Genomic DNA, 17623 nt, shown 5'->3' with positions numbered 1-17623 from the left:
TCCTCCAGAATACGGATTGGTAATAGCAGAAGACCCTCCAAAAAAGAGAGGAGATGGGTTCACTAACACCCCCAGCAGCAAGGGTGGATTTCATGACCGCATTAGGTACATTTCGGTGGCACATCTGACATCTCGTAGAGGTCTGAGCTCAGCAAGCTCTGGGGTTTCTTCCCGGCTGACGCCTCTCACGATCTCCCAGTCACCACTGGAGTCCTCCCTACCCTGGGAAGGATTGTCCCCCTGAAGACAGGCCCTCACCACCTGGCTACGCGGGCCTTCCCTGCTCTGGATGGCAGCGTGCCTCAGGTTCGGGTGGAAACTTGCTTGCGGAGCCCCCTCACCTACCTGCCAGGGCTCCTTGGGGTCCTGCAGCCCCGCTGGCCCTGCAGCACCCCTGCCTGCAGGAACAGCCTAAGCACAAGCTCCAAGTCCCCGTGGGGGCGTAGTGGGGGAGAGCTGCTGTCCCCGCCCACCTAGACACCAGAGGCAGTTGACACCCCAGTGGATGAAGGGGGGAAGGGGGGGAGGGGAGGTCCTTCCTTCTCACAGCTCAGCCTCAAAACCACCTCCTCTTAAAATATTTCTGGTACAAGTCACTGCTGACTCACTACACATGCGTGTGATCTCTGTTCAGCTCTGTATTTTGTCTCACAATCTGGTCAGCTTGGCTAGAACTAGGTTTCCCTCCCGCTAGATCATAAACTCCATGAGGGAGGTGCCACCATTTATCCTCCTGGGGATGCCCTTGTGCCCTGTGCTGAGCTACACGCAGGAAAAAGGCCCAGGAACCATCTGCCGAGTGGCCCACAGAGGTGGCCAGATGCCAAGCAGGGAATCGAGGTGCCCCACGGTGGCCTGCAACACTGCGCTCACCGCACATGGGGTGTTAGGGCTGGGCTCCTAGTCTACACTTTACACCGAAGCTCCTTGAGGGCAGAGATGGCATCCTTTGTCCCCGATTCTCCAGTACCCATGACTGATGCGGAAAAGCGACCCCCTAAATGCTTCGGAGAGAATTAATTAATGAAGGCAAGTTGCATTCCTTCCATCCACACTCAGTCCAAGGTGTCTAAGTAGTGTTCCCTCACACAGGTGCGCATGCGCATTCCTGCGTCACCACTGGCGGGCAGTCGTGTCCTTGGCCTGCTCCTGCAGGTAAGGGCAAGGTCGGGACTTGAACAGACCTGCCCATCACAGAGGAAGTAGACCACAACCAGCCAGGCACCAGGCCGGACAGTTTCCACGGTCACCCCTCCCCTCGTGGCTCGGCCTGCGGGGGCTGCTTCCCCCTGAGCGGAGGCAGCTGAGGAAAAAAGCCCATCCCACAGGGGTCAGCCCAGAACCAGCTGCCACAGGTGTAGTTTTCATGACAGAAGTTATCCAGACGGCTGGGCACAAAATTGCTGGGTGTTCGCCGGAAGGAAAAGAGCTGCACTTGGGGATCCTCTGGCTTACTGGGCCCCGTCTCTCTGGTTATGGAAACACTGCCCTGATCTTGGTTCTATCTGGTGGCCGGCCCTCTGTAGAGTCTGAATGCTACTGTCCATCTCTCTTGGTCACGGGGACAGCAAGCCCAGTGTCTACACCTTCTTGTTTTTTCTATGAACAGATTCCCACTCTTGGTTCTGAGGCTCCCATTCTTCTTTGGGAGAAGGCAGGGTCATTCTGGAAGTAGGGGGCTCCCGCCAAATCACTGGGTGGTCAAAACCCCTCCTCCGTCCCTACCCCCCCCCCCCAGCTGGTATTTGCGGTGCCAGCTGAGCCCTAGCCAGCCCAGCCCAGGCAGGGAGCGGCATTCGCACCCGCAGGAGATGCAGAGGAGGGGAGGTCGGAGCAGGATGAAGCTGGAAGCAGAAGGATGGGGACCTGGACTCTACCTTGCTCTGAGCCCTGGGTCCGTGCCAGCCACCAGCTCCCCCTCACAGTCCTCACTCAGTTACCATATCAGCTTAGTCTTCCGCTAGCACTGTCTCCACTCAGAGGATGGGCCATTCTCCTTCACCTAGAATCTAACTTTCCCTCTCCAGCACCATGCCAGGCCCCAGTGACCTGGTAGTAAGCGTTTACAAACACATAGATGTGTGTTAGAAAGAACATCAAGAGGCAGATACCAAGAATGAACTGCACAGAATGCTACATCCAGTAAAGAGGGAAATACCCTAAAATGGCGGCTGTCTACCACTGTGAATGGCTCATACCCCAGGCCAGCCGGGAAGGGGCCTTCAGGAACCTGCCCGGGGCCTGGAGCCTGGCCAGAACTCAAGTGATGGATCATCACAGTAACTGCCATGGACGCCGGGGGACACTCACAGGTCAAATCCATCACCACAGGGACAGTCAAAGCCAAAGCCCCAGTGGAAACCCTCATTACAGGAACAAAGTATGGTCATGAGTGAGGGCTAATACGAAGCCAGGCCCTCACCCTAAAATGAAACAAAACAAAATGAAAGCCGGCAAAGGAACTTATGGAAGAAGCAATCATAGTACCTTGCATGAAGGATCCCAGCAGCCTAGACTGAAGTGAAAAGTACATAGAAGATCATAGTATTTATAATACATTGTTAGAGTTCAGGGAGCACCTGCCTTGGGCCAAGAATGGAACATGGATTTAGATGAACTTTAAAAGACCACCCCCATTAACCAAAAGGAAAAAGACACTTGGCCATTCTTAGGCAGCAGATCTTGTCCAGCGCTTTGGAAGATATGCTGGAGACCAGCCAAAGAGCGTGGGGACGCAGAACTGGGAAAGACGGAGCCTGGGGACACAAGAGGCCAGGTGGTGGACAAAGAGGCTCAGTGCCTGCCTCTCTGCTGTCTGCCAGGACCCCTTCCTGGGCCACGCTGTCACTCCTTACCCCTGGGTGTGCGCACGCCTGGTACAGATGAGACCGACACTCAAGGTGTCTGCCACAAATCTCTGATGAGCAACAGGATCTCGAGCCCCAGCGACAGACCCACTGTCTCCAGCAAAGGCAGCGCTGCCCCCCTGCCCCGCCCCAGCAGGCCCAGGACAGGAAGGGCGGCCCTGTCTGGTGTTTGTGGCCAAGCAGCAAGTCCTGGCTCTCTAGGCTGGGGAGGGAAGGGGAAGAAGTCAGTGACTTCCTATCCAAACTGCAGGCCAGTTCCAAGATGGGAGGGTGTCCTAGGCCACCCGGCAGGAGCTCGTGGCTTCACCTCCCAACGCCACTGGCCTTCTCCAAACACACTTCCGACTTTGCAGAGCAGCGGACGGCCTCAGGCACTAGCCCTTACTGCCCAGGAACCTGAGAGAAGTCAGCCCCTCTGCCTGCCATGTTCCTCTCCTTTTTCATCAAATTCCTATTCATCCTTCAAGACCCCGGCATGTTTCCTCACCTCAACACTTAATCATAAAAATTTCAAATGGAGAGAAGAAATTTAACAGTTTTAGGGGCACCTGGGTGGCTCAGTCAGTTAAGCGTCCCACTTCAGTTCAGGTCATGATCTTGCAATTTGTGGGTTCAAGTCCCGCATCAGGCTCTGTCTTGACAGCTCTGGAGCCTGGAGCCTGCTTTGGAATTCTGTGTCTCCCTCTCTCTCTGACCCTCCCCTGCTCTCTCTCTCAAAAATAAACATTAATATTTTTTAAGAAAAAAAAGGAGTTTTATAGAAGACTTTATATACCCAACACCTAAATTCTGTCTCTCGTTAACATTTTACAATGCCGGCTTACCAGGCATCTACCCAGCGATCCATCTCCCTATCTATCCAGAATGTCTTCTGGGGGGCTCCCCCCAATCCCAACCTCCTCAAAGCTTCCACAGCACTCTGGACATACCTCCACTCAGGGCTGCCGTCCCAGGTCGCCAGAGCTACTCCAGCAGAGCCTCAATACATGAAGACCAGCCCTAACCACTGGGAGTCTCCAACGCAGAGCAGACCTCAAGGCTGGTCTGCCGGAGCCAACAGAGAACCAAAACAGACCCCTCGGAAGACGGCAAGGAGGGTCTCAGTAGCATGGCTCCGAATGTCCAGAGCACAGACCCACTAGATGAGAAAGGGCAGGACTGGATCAGTCCCCCCCCACCCCCCATGGAGCCCAGGCCCCGCTGTGTGCTGGGAACCGAGCAACAGGCAGCAAGCAGCCACAACTGACCAGATGAGCTCTCCGGGCCTCCAGCACCGTCTGAACCTCTCTCTCCCCAGGGGGAATGAAAGGGGGTCAGAGAAGTGCCGCTGAAGTGACTCCATGGCCTGGGGTTTGGGACAGCACCCCCCCACCGTGGTAGCTTTTTTCTATTTTAAACATTCCAAGGGTGACCGAGTGGCTCCGTCAGTTAAGCATCGGACTCCTGATTGCTGCTCAGGTCATGATCTCACATTCATGGGATCGAGTCCTGAGTCCAGGTGGGTCTGCACTGACATGGTGGAGCCTGCTTGGGATTCCCCACCCCCTGCTCTCTGCCCATCCCCCACTCATGCTTTCTCACGTGTTCTCTCTCAAAATATATTAAAATTTAAAGATAAACAAATGAAGACTTTAGTTCTCTGTAGAGTTTTATTCGTGGAGAAAAGGGTTCCATTACTTTACAGAAACTTTGGAAAGAGCTAGATGATTTCTGAGAACTCTCCGGGCTCTAACACTATGACTCAGCTCGGGAAGAATGAGACCCCAGGGCACAGAAAGCAGGGATCTCATGGCCTGTAGGCACCAGAACTCCTGCTTCGCCCTTGTACTTGCTGCCTGGCTCCCACAGCCTCCAGCTGGGGTGGGGAGTGACATGGTCCCCGACTTACCCCATGGGCAAAGCCTCAATGCCCCAACCCCTTCAAGAGGCCCCCAGGGGCCTCCCAAAGAGCTCTGCCTAAACTGGCCCAGAGAGTCTGGCCTGGAGCTTCTAAATCAAGGATGTGTAAGGATCTCTGCACAAAGTTGTACCATCTTCTTCCTTCAAGTTTTTAAGTCACCACTTTTTTTGTGTTTGTTTAATTTTAAAGACTCTCCACATCCAACATGGGACTCAAACTTAACAACCCTAGGACCAAGAGTTGCTTGCTCAACTGAATGTGGCCCTAAGGCATCTTTTTTTTTTGTTGTTTTGTTTTGTTTTTTTGTTTTTTTTTAATTTTCGGAAGGGAGAGAGATCACAAGAACAGAGCAGGGGCACAGAGAGAGGGAGACACGGAAGATCCCAAGCAGGCTCCGTGCTGACAGCAGAGAGGCCGACATGGGGCTCAAACTCAGAAACCATGAGCTCATGACCTGGGCTCAAGCACACGGTTAACTGAGCCACCCAGGCGCCCCCATCATCTTTAAACAAACAAACAAACAATCAGAAAAAAGACAGAGATCAAAGGGGAGAGAAGAACCAGAATGAGGAGATTTCCGCCAGCAAACACCAGACCTCTCTGGGGGTCACCTGCAGCCAGACCTAGCGCAGGCGCAGTACGGAGACCTTCCTCTGCTACCTCCCCCTCTAAACCAACCAAACGGAGCCACTTTCTTCTGGCCTGAAGCCTTGCCCAGGTCGTCCCTCCCACTGTGCCACAGCGGGGACAGGAATTTCCTAGTGTTGAGGATTTCAGCTTCTCAACAGAGGGGAGAACAACCCTGTATCGATCAGAACGTATTAAAATACCTTCTTTCTGTCTAATTAATCCAATGCCTTTATCTTTTCTTCAAGGGACAGTCTCATCCCCACCTCATAAAACAATCTTTTCATCATCTTTACGGATTTCTTCTGAACCCTCTCCAAGTTCTAAGGAGCACGGAACAAGGTCCTGAAGATCTCCTTTCTGTAGCTGCAAAGGAAGGGGGAGGGGGAAGGAGAAGAAACTCTTTGTTGAAGGGAAGGGGGGGATAATGAAGCTAAACATGTAGAATAAACTAGATTTCTCTAGAGAAAATGATCCTGGACCTCCTGGTTTTTGTTGAAATGAGATGCAAGAAGCAAGAGGGGATATACCACCTGCTACTTGAGGAAACAATGTGGAGGAGGGCTTCTTTTATTATCTGATGGACGGCCATGTAGGAATGCCCAATTCTGGCATCACTGGATTAATTAAAAGTTATTATTATTTGAAGACAAAGCTCGAGAGGCTAATTTGGGAGAGTCAGAGAATACCCAGTGACAGCCTCAGGATCTTTAAAGATTTCACCAAATGGCCTCACAGGCTGCGGCTAAGGACATGAACCTTAGCAGACACAGCTGCCGTCTCAAATTTCAGGCCCGCACCCAAGTGCCCACACACAGGATGGCGGAAGACGTGGCTTCCCAGCCACGTGAGAGAGAGACGGAGGTTCTGCCTTTGGAGGAACCAAAATGTTGACGTGTTGATGGAGGCTCTCGGTTTTCCAGCACCGGCCTCCTGCTGAGAACTGCCCAGCCGCCTACAAGGTGCGGCCGACAGCCACACGTGTCCCACGTAGAGACTAGGCCGCAAAAGGGCTTCTGGCAGTCCTCAAATATCTAAGGACCCACCTCGTGAAAGAGGACTTTGTTTTGTTCTGTCCTTAAAGACGACAGACCAGGGTAGCAGCGACAGGGAGACCGACTTCAGCTCGCTGTACAAAACCAATTGCAGGGGCCCAACTTGTGTCAGAGCTGCCTGGGTGCCACCTCAAAGGGATGGTTCCTACCCTTCCAAGGTGAGTGTAATCACTTCGGGCTCTGAGGGGTGGGAGACCGGGTGTGAAGCCAGTGGCTCTTTCTGCCCCACGTGGCGCTTCCTGAAGTCTAATTAGGATGGGCCCTGGGAATCGGAAGTGCTTCCGTGGGCTCCCGTGCACAGCCTGTCACGTCAAGAAAATGTTAAGAATAGTGAGCAGGCACCCCAGGCAACATGCTAAAGATGGAATCCGAGCACACATGTGGAGCTGGACTTTCCCAGCTCAGGGAGTGAAGGACTCCCTCCGGGCACCTTGCCTCAGTTTCCCTCAGGGCCTCCAGCTAGGCTGACCGTACAGCATGAGGAGTGGCTCTCCGGCCGAGCCTCGCAGTGGCTCTGCAAGGCTGCACCGGAAAGTGCTGTGCTAGGCACAGGAAGCAATCGGGCCATTCCTGCCCATAGTTATGGCCACCACTCCCGACACCTGCAATTTCCTCTCTTTGCATCTCCTCCACCTCCTAGCGAGCAATTTACACTCCAGTCAGGAGCAGCTTCTGTAGGCGTGGATGTTTGGGGTGGTGACAAATGGGTTTATTTCCATGGCCCTGGCCAGCACTGTGAGCTCTGGACAGCTTCTACCCTGAGCGATCTGGCTGCCTTCCAGCTCCACTGTGGGGTCCCCTGGGGCACATTCCGATCCCATCACTTTCCAAGCAGATGGTGGCATTTTCCCATGTGGCAGTCTCGCGGTCTGGGGTGGTCCCAGCTTTGGGAGCCTTTGCCCAGCTAGCCTCTGACTGCCCTGGGAAGAAGAGGGAAGAGGTCAAGAAGGACGGAGGAGCGAGGCCAGGGGCACGAGGAGAGCTGTGGCTGTTCACACAGAGCTGCCCAGCTCCTGACTCTCCAGTGCTGCAGGCCAGCCTCCCACTGGCACCCAGAGCCGCTCCCTCTCTGCTTGATTTATACGATAGCAGGGAGGGCTGGTAGGCTTGGAGTTGGAACAAAACAGAGGGAAGGAAAACGTCATGGGAAGCAACCTATTTTTGAAAACTGTGAGCTGATGCCAGGAGATTAGGTTCTTGTTTGTCTTGGCTGATGGGCTTGTTTAAACACACACACACACACACACACACACACACACACACACACACACATGCACGAATGCACACTCGCACAGAGTATGCTCGCTGTCTGGTCTGCGAGGGCTGTCTCGATGCTGGCTGCGTTCAGCCCACCCCCTGCTGCCAGGAGCTCGGCTCTGTCCACCGCAAACCCCCCCCAGTCAGCAGGAATTCGGACGCTGACACAGCACAACGCTGCCTTAAGAGGCCCTCTCCGCTTCTGGATTGTTTCTGGACTGTTTCTGGACTGCTCTCAGAGGCCAGTGCCTGGAAGAACCCCCCCTGCAGGCTGGGATTGGAGGTGAGCGGTGCATTCGGGGGACACTGGGTCCCTTGGTGTGTGGCACACAGACGGACGTTAGACCTGCTCCACCGAGTCAAACTCGCTGTGCTGCAGGTGGCAGGCGGCACGGGGCTCCTCATTCGGGCTGGCGGAGGGGACTCAGCTCGGCCTCAGGAGTGAGCTGGTGCTGCGGCTCTGTGGAGAGGAGCGGGGTCCTGCCCGCCGCCCGCACCAGGCTGGGCGCTGCTCCAGAGCAGAGGCCGCACTCCACGCACCTCTGCTTTGCTCCCCCGCAGGCCCAGAGCAGGCCTCTGCCCACCCTCAGCTCACCTCCTTAGGAGCTGATGGCTCCCCGGGAGGAGGCAGGCGCGACAAGAGGCCGCCTGGGACCAAGGACGGTCACCTTGGCTGCATGCACTGCTGGCGGGCAGGGCCGTCGGAGCCGGGCCTTCACAGGCTGCGCGCTGTGTGCCAGCAGCAGGGCGGGAGGTGCGGCGCCTGGGGGCCGAGGCTAACGACGCTGAGCACCAGACAAGAATCGCGGCAGCAGGCACGTCATGAGGTGCTCCCGCCGGCTCGCCAAGCCAGTCTGGCTCCTGACCTGTTTGCTCGAGCATCGTGCCGCCTGCTGGAAAGGTCCTGGCACCTGCAGTTTGCGGCACCCTTTCTCCACCCCTCCAGAAGGCCACTGCTTCTGAGGGCTGTCCGCTGCCGTTTTCTACAAGTGCCGAGTGGTTTGAGACGGCCGTCAGGGAGAGGTGGTCGCCAGCTCTGGATCACGTGGGCTCGGACTCCCGCCTGAGGGTGGCCCTGCAGGCCAGCCCTGCTACTGGACCCCTTTCTGTCATGCCCCCAGATCCACTTGGTGTCCAGGGGGTGAGGAGGCCAGTTAGCAATGGATCCTCAAGAACCATAATGTGGGCAAGGCCAGCCCGGAATCCTCAGTATTCAGGACAAGAAAAGGAGTTCCTATTGCATTTCAGTCTCGGGGGGATAAAGTGGGGCTAGAAGGGCTCCCTCACGCACGGAAGGTTGGAGGTCCCGTCACCAATGTTTATGACATAATGTTGAGGGCGCAAAGCAATACACAAAACTGGGCACATAACAATTTCAACTACATCTGAAATGAAAACAAACACGGAAAAAAGTCTGAAAGAAAATGCACTGAAACATCCACAGGGGTTCCTTGTGGATGCTGGAATCAAAGAAGATGAGTATCTTCTTCCTTATGGTTCCTTCCTCTTTTGAGGGGTATGTGGTTCTGTAACTGGCAATTTATTATCAGTGGGAAAATGTTACGAAATAAAAAAGAGAGCCTGGTGCGGGCGTCTGATTGCTGCCAGGAAGCAAGAGGCTGAGTGTGAGCCTGCACGGACTCGGTCCCTTGCCCCGACAGTCCCCCCTGAGCCCTGCTCCTGCCTCACTGCCGTCTCCCTAGGCCCAGACCTTCCCCGACATGAGGCCCCCTCACCTGCAGCAATTCCAGATCGGACGAGTCCTCCTGCCCGGGGACCATCTCGGTTAACATCTCGGACATGACTTTTGTGTTTCCTCGAACGACGTCCAGCTCACTCCGAAGCCTGGCAATCTGTTGGGCCAGGGAGGTGGGCGTGGGGAGGAAAGCAGGAAGGACAGGTCAGTTAACCTGCACCTGTCTGGTGACAGTCCCGTTCACTGTGACATCTAGGTCACGCCTCTGCATGTTGCTCGAAGAAGAAGGCTTCCTTATCTCACTCTGGTCTGGGTGTGAGGGTGATGGCAGCTCTAGGGGAGAAGCGAATGGGGGGGGGCGAGGCCACCCCCACAGGGCCCTTGGTTACCAGGAGTCTCTCATGGGTGACTGCTGTGACGCTGAGGCAGCGCTGTGCAGGAAAGGAGCACTGGGTCCAGCGTGGACTGAGCTGGCTCGTGGCTCGGCCTTCCCACAGCAAAACCTTGAGTGGGGAATTAATCTCTCCAGGCCTCCATCCTTATCCTCGCAAGTGAAAGTGCTAGAGTGTGTGATCCCCAAGGGCCCTTCAGGGCTAGGGTCCTTCATAGGACCCTCCTGGTTACAGACTCCGGCCCCAGGAGCTCACAATCTAAGTACTACAGTCCTCGGAGAGGCTGGCTGGCATTAGCTGCACTTGCCTGGGGCGGCAAGAATGAGGGAGAGGGACCAAGAGCAGACTCCACGGAGACCCCCTCCTGAGCCAGCTCCTTACCGAGGTCCCCTTGAAAACTACCCGACCTGCCCATCCAACAGAGCTCCCCAAGGCCTGGCCTGGGCCACCTTTCCTGCAGTAGGGACACCGCAAGGGATGGCCCTTAATCTCTCTTGGCCTCATTTCCTCAGCTATGGAAAGGTGAAAATGGCGGCCGCAGGGCTGCTGTGAGTAACCCGCGTGAAAACCTGTGGGGTGCTGGCCTATATGCACCCAGCACTGATCAGGTCTCTCTCCTAAAATCTCCAGAGAGCTGGGTCTGCTGCGGCTCTTCCTTGCACTTTGACCTAACTCAAGTGACATCTTCTCTCCTTGCTGAAGCCTTTTCCGACTCTCCCCTGCCCCTCCCTGGGCAGAAGCAGGCAGCCTGTGTCCTACCGAAGGCCCTCCCTGTCCGGCCGACCTCCTGGGGCAGGGACTCTGCTGACTGAGGTCTGTACTCCCAGCAGAGCGATAGCGACAGGAAACTTGGATACACGTGTGTAGATGGAAAGATGGACAAATGGTCAATGAGGGCACTGGGCGAGGTCCCTAGAGGCTCTTCTCCCCTCTGGTTGTGCCTACTGGGTGAACCTCCCGCCTTACCCAGAAGACGTTTCGGAGCCTGGAACTTAGGGATGCAACAGACACCACATGGGACCAGAAGGGTCCTCAAGGCCAGGCCGCTCTTCTTCCATTTTGCCCCTTCCCGCCTATTCTAGACCCTCCTCAAGACAGTTCTGGCTGCTGGGAGGGCTCTTCCCAAGCCCCCAATGCGACTGATGACGAGTCCACAGAGGGTCTCGGTGACCGTCCAACTCCAGACATGTCAGACTTCCCTCTGAGCAGAACGGGACACAGTGCTGCCCGTGGAAGCAGAGCCTGCAGTCGAGACCTGCAGGGCCTCCCTTCTGGGGGCAGGGCCTGGCCACCGTGAACAGCGAGCAAGGGCAGAATGGAGTGACCCGGGCAGCGCTTTATCATGCCACCCATATTCCAGTTGTGGGTTTCGACCCTGTCACCTCAGCAGGGCATACAGCACCTGGGGGGCTATCACGAGGCCTCCCCAACCAGCTCCTGACTGCTCCAGGCGGCAAGAGGGAAGGACTACCGCCCTGTTCTACTAGCAGCTGGTGGAGGCTAACGTGACCCGGCCTGGGCTCACGGTGAGGAGCAGAGTGGGGACTCGAGCGCAGGCCCGCGTGACCTCCTGCTCGCCTCCTCGGGGCCCCAGAGAACGGAAGTGCAAGCGGCCCTGGCAAAGCACTTCGGTTATCCGCACCTCATCGCCTGGCCCCTCTGTCTCAGTGGGCTTCCGGACATAATGACACTGTCACAGATAATAAGTGAGGACTTAAAAAAGTATAAAAACTGGAACAGAGTTTCTTTTTTCAAGTCTGATCAGTTCTCAGATTTTAATGAATGGAAAGTCTACAGATTCACCTAAATACCAGTCTCCACAACTCATCTAAAAAAAAAATCCGGTTTGGGATTTCAATGGCATTGGCCTCTCCGGAAATAACGCAGGGAAGATGGGCAGTGCTGGGAATAAAGGCAGGAAGAGTGGCCTAAGGGCCTTCCTCATCCTGGCTGCGGCCTCACGGAATCTTGCCGAGCGGGTCACTGGCCTCTGATGGCTGACGCCTCTTATAGGATCAATCCAGACCTTTCTGTGTGACTCATAGGCTATTCACAATTCAACTTCGTTGCTGTGCACTGGCCTCAGGCTGTGTCCGATCCTGCACCCAGACTCCCCACCTGCTGCTCCCTCGAGCACCAGCTCCTCTGTGCCACTGGCCCACACCTTGTCAGACAAGTCCCTCGGACTTCGAGAGCCTCAGTAGGGTCGGCTCCCGGAGCGGCCCTCCAGGGAGCACTGAACTCACGGCTCCTTCCCCACAACCGCGACGCACACCGTCCACGCTGTCTCTGCACCTGCCTCCCACTGCGCACGGGCCCTCCCTCCTGTCTGTGGGTTGCTGGCACTAGCAGTGTCTGGTCACGGAAGGCCTCTGCAGGTCTCCCGGAAGGACAGTTGCCTTGCCTGTGGCCTGGAAGCATGCGAGTACCTGTTCTGAATTGGCCGTGATGGGGCCGGTCACACTCAGAGCCGGGGCCTGCGGAGCGGAGTAGGGAGCAGGAGGAGGCGACGAATAGGAGCTGGCACTTGTCCTCTGCTGCGACTGGGGCCTGGGCATGGTTGCGGCTGGATCCACTTCGGGGACGCTCTGGCATGGCAACAACAAAGTGCTCTGTTCACCTGGGCTGCCCGTGGGGCCAGGCCTGGCACCTACCTGACCCGGCAGCCCCTCCCCGGCCACAGCCACCTGCAGGGAGGCGGCGGCCCAGCTCTCCTGCTCACCTGTGAGGCCCGAGCCCTGCCCCTGCTGCACCAGGTCTCTCCCTCCACCAAGGCGGGTATCAAGGGCTCCACCTCCTCTACTTACCTCCCAGACAACCTGAGCGACTGAGGGACAGCACTGAGGGTACTCCGTGAGAGCTCTGGTTCCCGTTATTAGGACTCCCTCAGTACCTGAGCGGAGGGGGGCTGCTAGGAGGATTTGCTAAGCAGGAACCCTTATCTGGTACCGGAAGATTACATTTTGGCCTTTACAAGTAGACTAATATAAATAGGAATTATGCAATTTACCGAATGTTCTTTGTAATTATAGGTACAAAACAACACTGTTCTTTGTCATTATTAGAAGAATACGTGTATTCCACAAAGCACAGTACGTGGTTTGGAGGGATCATAATGAGAAGAACACTTTGCAAAGTAGAATTCTATATGCTCTCTCTCTGAGCATCTCAGAAAGCCTCAAACGTTAACTGTGCTTGTGCAAGACACCTGCAAGGCACTCCGGACTTCTCATCCGCATCAGAGTTGGGCAGATGGGGCCAGCGAGGCAGTGTGCTGGCCCAAGGTGCCTCTCCCAGGTCCTGGAGGTCCCTGCCTCCCCCTGGGGCCAGGGGCTGATTCCCAGCCAGCAGAGGTACTAGCTTCCCAGGTCGAACGGCGTCTTTCACCTGTGTGCTGCCCCTCATCTTCAGTGGCAGGCCCCTAAACGAGCCTTCCCTGGGCTCTGAATTCCAAGGCTGGCGGAATTCAAGGATGTCTGGATTGATGCTGAACAAATGAAGTTCAAAAAAAAATTTTTAATCTATTCAGCCTGCACGATCTAAAAAACCAAAAGCTGCCATCTGCCCCACGATCAGGGGCGTCACCAGCTCCTCGGCTCTGCCGTGAGCATGGAGGTGCTCCGGCGGTCCCAAAGGGAGATGCCAGCATCCCCATACCAGATTCTGGGGCCCCCAGAAAAGCAGGCACTCGTGGCCCTCCCAGGATGGCTCTACACAAGCAGCCATTTCCAGGACAATCTGGGACCTGATCCCTGTTATACCCTCCTTGCACAGTCAGAGGAGAACTGGGAGCAGAGGTGGGGGTGGGGGGACACTGCTGCCACTTAATCACTAGTCAACCAGCCGTCTCACTCCTGCATTCCCCTTGTTATTAAAAAGAAATGCCCTCGAGCTTTAAAAGCCCGTGATGACAGGCTGAATAATTCAAATGGAGCAGCAGAAGGGTGGTGGCAGTGGCTTGCCCGTTCTGCAGTAGGTCTTTCTAGAAGAATGCCAGCTGGAAGCTTACCCGCTGTGGCGTGTGTATGGGAGACAGAGCGTCCAAGTCCGCCATGGGAAACTCGACCCCTTTCCTCTTCAGCTCCTCGTATATATGGACGACACCGGTGAGGTCAGGGCTGCTTCGAAAGGCATCAGCCCACGCCTGGGAGGATAAAAGAGGGCCTGTCAGGAAGCATTTCTCACCAAGGGCAGCCCAGTGCTCTCCGACCCTCGAATGCAAATTGCGCTGGCCAAACCCACCCTGCCCCCATGCCCCCACCAGCGCTTTGCGACGTGGCTGGCGAAACCTGAGTTTTCAATGGTGCTATTGAGCATGAACAAAAACACAAAACCCTAATTCAGTGTGTAGTATCTCCTTGGAGGAGATACGGAGAAATAACACCTAAGCACCGTGGCGCATCCTAAGATGCAGGCATTTCCCTCATTGCGGGGAAATCAATTCCTGGCAATGCTCGGCTGAAGGGCGTGCGGGGCTGCCTTGCCGCCGTGCCCTTGGGATGCCATCGAGACCGAGCACCGTGTCTCTGCTCGGCAGAGCTCCCGTGGGCAGAGGCAGGAACCGTAGGCAAACTGAGCAGAAGGGAAAGGAAAGGAGGAATTGACATAAAATAAAGGCTAACACAAGGTTTCCTCAGTGGATCAGAGAGAGCGCAGAAGTGGAGACCGCTTCCTCCAGCCAGAAAGGCGGGGTGACAGAGGCTCAGGCGCAGGAGAGCCCGAGCTGCCCACCACAGTCATGCCCACGTGCCCACATCAGAGAAGCCACCGGAAAGCATGGCCATGAGACCCCCTTCACTGAAAACACAACACAGAGAGGTAAGAACGGATGTTCCGATAGACACTGATCATGGATGGATTCATGAAACTCCAAAGAATCTCTTTAAATATTTGGTTCTTTGGAAGTTACAGAATCTATTAAAAAAAAAAAAAAGTACGCCTCTCCAAAGGGCTGCCCTAAAATGAAAACCAGCTCTTCCAAACAGTCCTGTCAAGCTATACGTACCCAGAGGAGGAGGCACAGAGTCTCCCGCCCACGGTCTGTTGCCAATTCTGCTGTTGTCACAAGCATTCCACTGCCTCCCTGGGTCTAGCAGTGCGATCCAACCAATCCTGAGGCAGCCGCAGAAACTCCATCTCTCACCACCAGACCCACTTGAAGTTAAAAGGTCAGTTTCCAAAAAGCCTTGCTCCTTACGACTGATATACCTCAGCACAAACACTACAGCCGGCCTGGCTTCCGCGGCCCGCTTACTGAACGCACACACTCAGGGATTTAATGCCCGCCTGAGGATGGCCCCTCTTGGCCAACACTCCCTCCTGGATCTGAGCGTGGCCTGCAGAGGCCTCTGGGAGTGCCAGTTGGAGACCTGACCCCCCTCCCCCCGGGAGTGCCCCGGAGCCCCATTCTCTACCCGTGGCTTTGGCTACCGCCACCAGCTTCAAAATCCAGCAGAGTCCTGTGACTCTAGCTTCAAAATGCAGCTGGCGGGTTGGTTTAGGGTCTAAGGCCAGGTTCACAGCCTGGGGCGGGAGGCCGGGGACGAAAAAGCACGATGTCCTTCCTGCTGCCGCTTCCCATCTCGATTTCTACGGGTGGACCACAGTTCCCAGGGACCACTCTCCCTTTATCTTGCTCTCTGAGATGGGAAGAACGGAAATTAAAGAACCATCACTATGCTCTCCAGACAGTGGACAGTTCTTAGGCACCTGCCCAAACAGGGACTCAGCGGCCCCCCTTTCTCCAGTACTGTTGTCTTCTGTGGCGCCAAGAGAGGGAAACACATCCCACGCTGGGCCCGTCAGCTTGCCCTCCACCCAGGAGCTTGGCCCTGGGCTGCTCTCCTTGGGTAGGTGACACTGTCCTCTAAAGATGTGGGCAGCCATGTGCCTACCGGGGACCCGGGAGCAAGAGCTAGCCTACATGCGGGAAAGCAAGGCTGGTGTGCTGAGAGGTGCAGACGAGAGAGGATTTGGCGGGCTTTCCTGATCTCTTCTGTCCCTTCCCAGGCCCAGTCACACCCAGGGTTCTGGGAAACCCTGCTTTGTCCTGACAAGCTCTCCTCTTGGCCCGGGCCAGCTGGAATGCGAACCTGTTATCTGCAACCAAGCAGTCTTGGCTAAGCTACCCACTTGCCACCTGCCACTGCTTCAACCCCTGAACGGGACCCCTGCGCAGTGCCGGTGGCCACTAACAGAGCATGTGTTCCCAGCAGCATTCTCTCCTGAACAAGATTCTGATGCCAACGGGGAACAGGGCAGGGGCACCTTTGAAGGAAGACTCCTAAATGGAAACAGAACTGGGAGAAATCCAGAGATGCGGTGGCCCCTCGCACAGTTCTGGGACAATGCCCGAACGCATGTGCTCCTGTCTTCTTCCCCACAGGGTCACACGTTTGAAGGCACCCATGGAGTCTCGCCCTTGCACAGAGAAGGCAGTCAGTCATCATTTGTCAAGTTTTCACAGTTACCAAGCTCCGTGAGAGAACACAGGAAGACGGCCAGTTAGGCTGTCCACACCGAGGTGACGGGGACAATGCGGAAGCCCCTCTGCATGACTGAGCCAGCTGAGATTTCAGAAATCTGCTCTAGGGGAGAGGGGGAAAACCTCAGCAGTGTTGGTCCTCCCTGGGTCCCCAACCAGGAGCCAAGGAGCCACAGGGGTGGTGCTGGCAGGCCGCCTTGTAGGAAAGCGAAGTGACATGGCAGTGCTGGCCCTCTCTGAGGGGTCCCCGTCACAGGCGCTGGCTGGCTGACAACATAGTGACCACCTCACCACTCTTTATGTACTTCTTCCTTCTCGGGCCTGTGCCGGCAGTGTTAGGGGCCGAAGGACCCGGAGGAAGGGCTAGAGAGGAGAGAACAGAGAGGACTCCATGCTGGCCTCTCCTGCGCTCCCTGGGATTGGACACCGACCCGAGACCGAAGTCTGACAGCAACACGAATCACATCCTACTTGTTTCTAAATCCCTCAAGTTTTAACAGAGTTAAGTCATCAATTTTTCTGATCAAGAACGATTGCCGATTTAAACAACGGGTTCTCTTCTGCTTCTGCCCCCACATCAGACTTCCTAGTCCTGGTGACAGGGTCTCCGGAGAGCTGTCGGTCCACACAGAATCTGGCCAAAGGCCCGGCCGCCGGGTCTCTGACACCTGCCAAGAACATTAACACCTCCAGCTGCTCTGCCCCCCCCCCCCCCCCCCCCCCCCCCCCCCCCCCCCGCCCACCCCAGATCAGCTCACTTTCTTCAGTGGAAAGAAAAACCTTCAGTGGAAAGAGGGTATTTTCAGACTCTTACTGCTAGGAGAAGAGGGGGTGGGGAGGCAGGGCAAGGGGTAGGAGGGAGGGACGCAGGGCAGGCAAGGCCGCCAGGAGGCTACCCTGCCCGACGGCATCACTTCTGTTGCTGAAAACAACGGAAGGAAAAGGCTGAGGGACGGCACAGAGCACGAGCATGCCTGTCTTCTCAACAAACGGGACTTCACATGAAGAAACGGAGAGAGAGGCTTGCAGCTGAAGGCCAGCCAAGGGACCAGGAGAGAATCGGAGAGGGCGCCAAAGGTGGTAGGCGGCTCAAAGGCTGGGAGCGAGAACGCTGCTCACCAGGCTTCCCTGCTCTCAACGTCCCTCCTCTCTGGCTGCAGGGAGGCCAGCGCCCCTTCCGACGGGCGAGCCCCTGGGCTCACCCCCGAGTCGAACATTTCCCGCTGCACTGCCTGGCGGCTCGCCCACTGCCTTGGGCTGGCGGCAACGGAGGGCAGTCTCCCCAGGCGTTCTGAAGGGCAGGGCTCCGGTGTGCCAGCCTGAGGGCTGTGTCTTCTGGGGGGTC

The 17623-nt window shown here is 56.0% G+C and overlaps 1 protein-coding gene across 1 annotated transcript in view; it reads right to left on the bottom strand.

The window, feature by feature from the left end:
• The window catches only part of TOM1L2 (target of myb1 like 2 membrane trafficking protein), a 54079-nt gene that overhangs the window by 21345 nt on the left and 15111 nt on the right, over positions 1 to 17623 (bottom strand). Inside the window, exons 5-7 of the mRNA XM_029928883.1 lie at positions 13804 to 13938; positions 12224 to 12382; positions 9443 to 9559 (exon numbers count right to left, since the gene is read on the bottom strand). Of these exons, the coding sequence (XP_029784743.1) occupies positions 9443 to 9559; positions 12224 to 12382; positions 13804 to 13938 (411 nt within the window). The remainder of the gene's footprint in view (positions 1 to 9442; positions 9560 to 12223; positions 12383 to 13803; positions 13939 to 17623) is intronic.

The sequence above is a fragment of the Suricata suricatta genome, chromosome 17 (genome assembly GCF_006229205.1).
Source record: "Suricata suricatta isolate VVHF042 chromosome 17, meerkat_22Aug2017_6uvM2_HiC, whole genome shotgun sequence".
In the NCBI taxonomy this organism is placed as follows: domain Eukaryota; kingdom Metazoa; phylum Chordata; class Mammalia; order Carnivora; family Herpestidae; genus Suricata; species Suricata suricatta.
The sequence above is the reverse complement of the archived record's forward strand: the minus strand, read 5'-3'. Positions and strand labels throughout refer to the sequence as shown.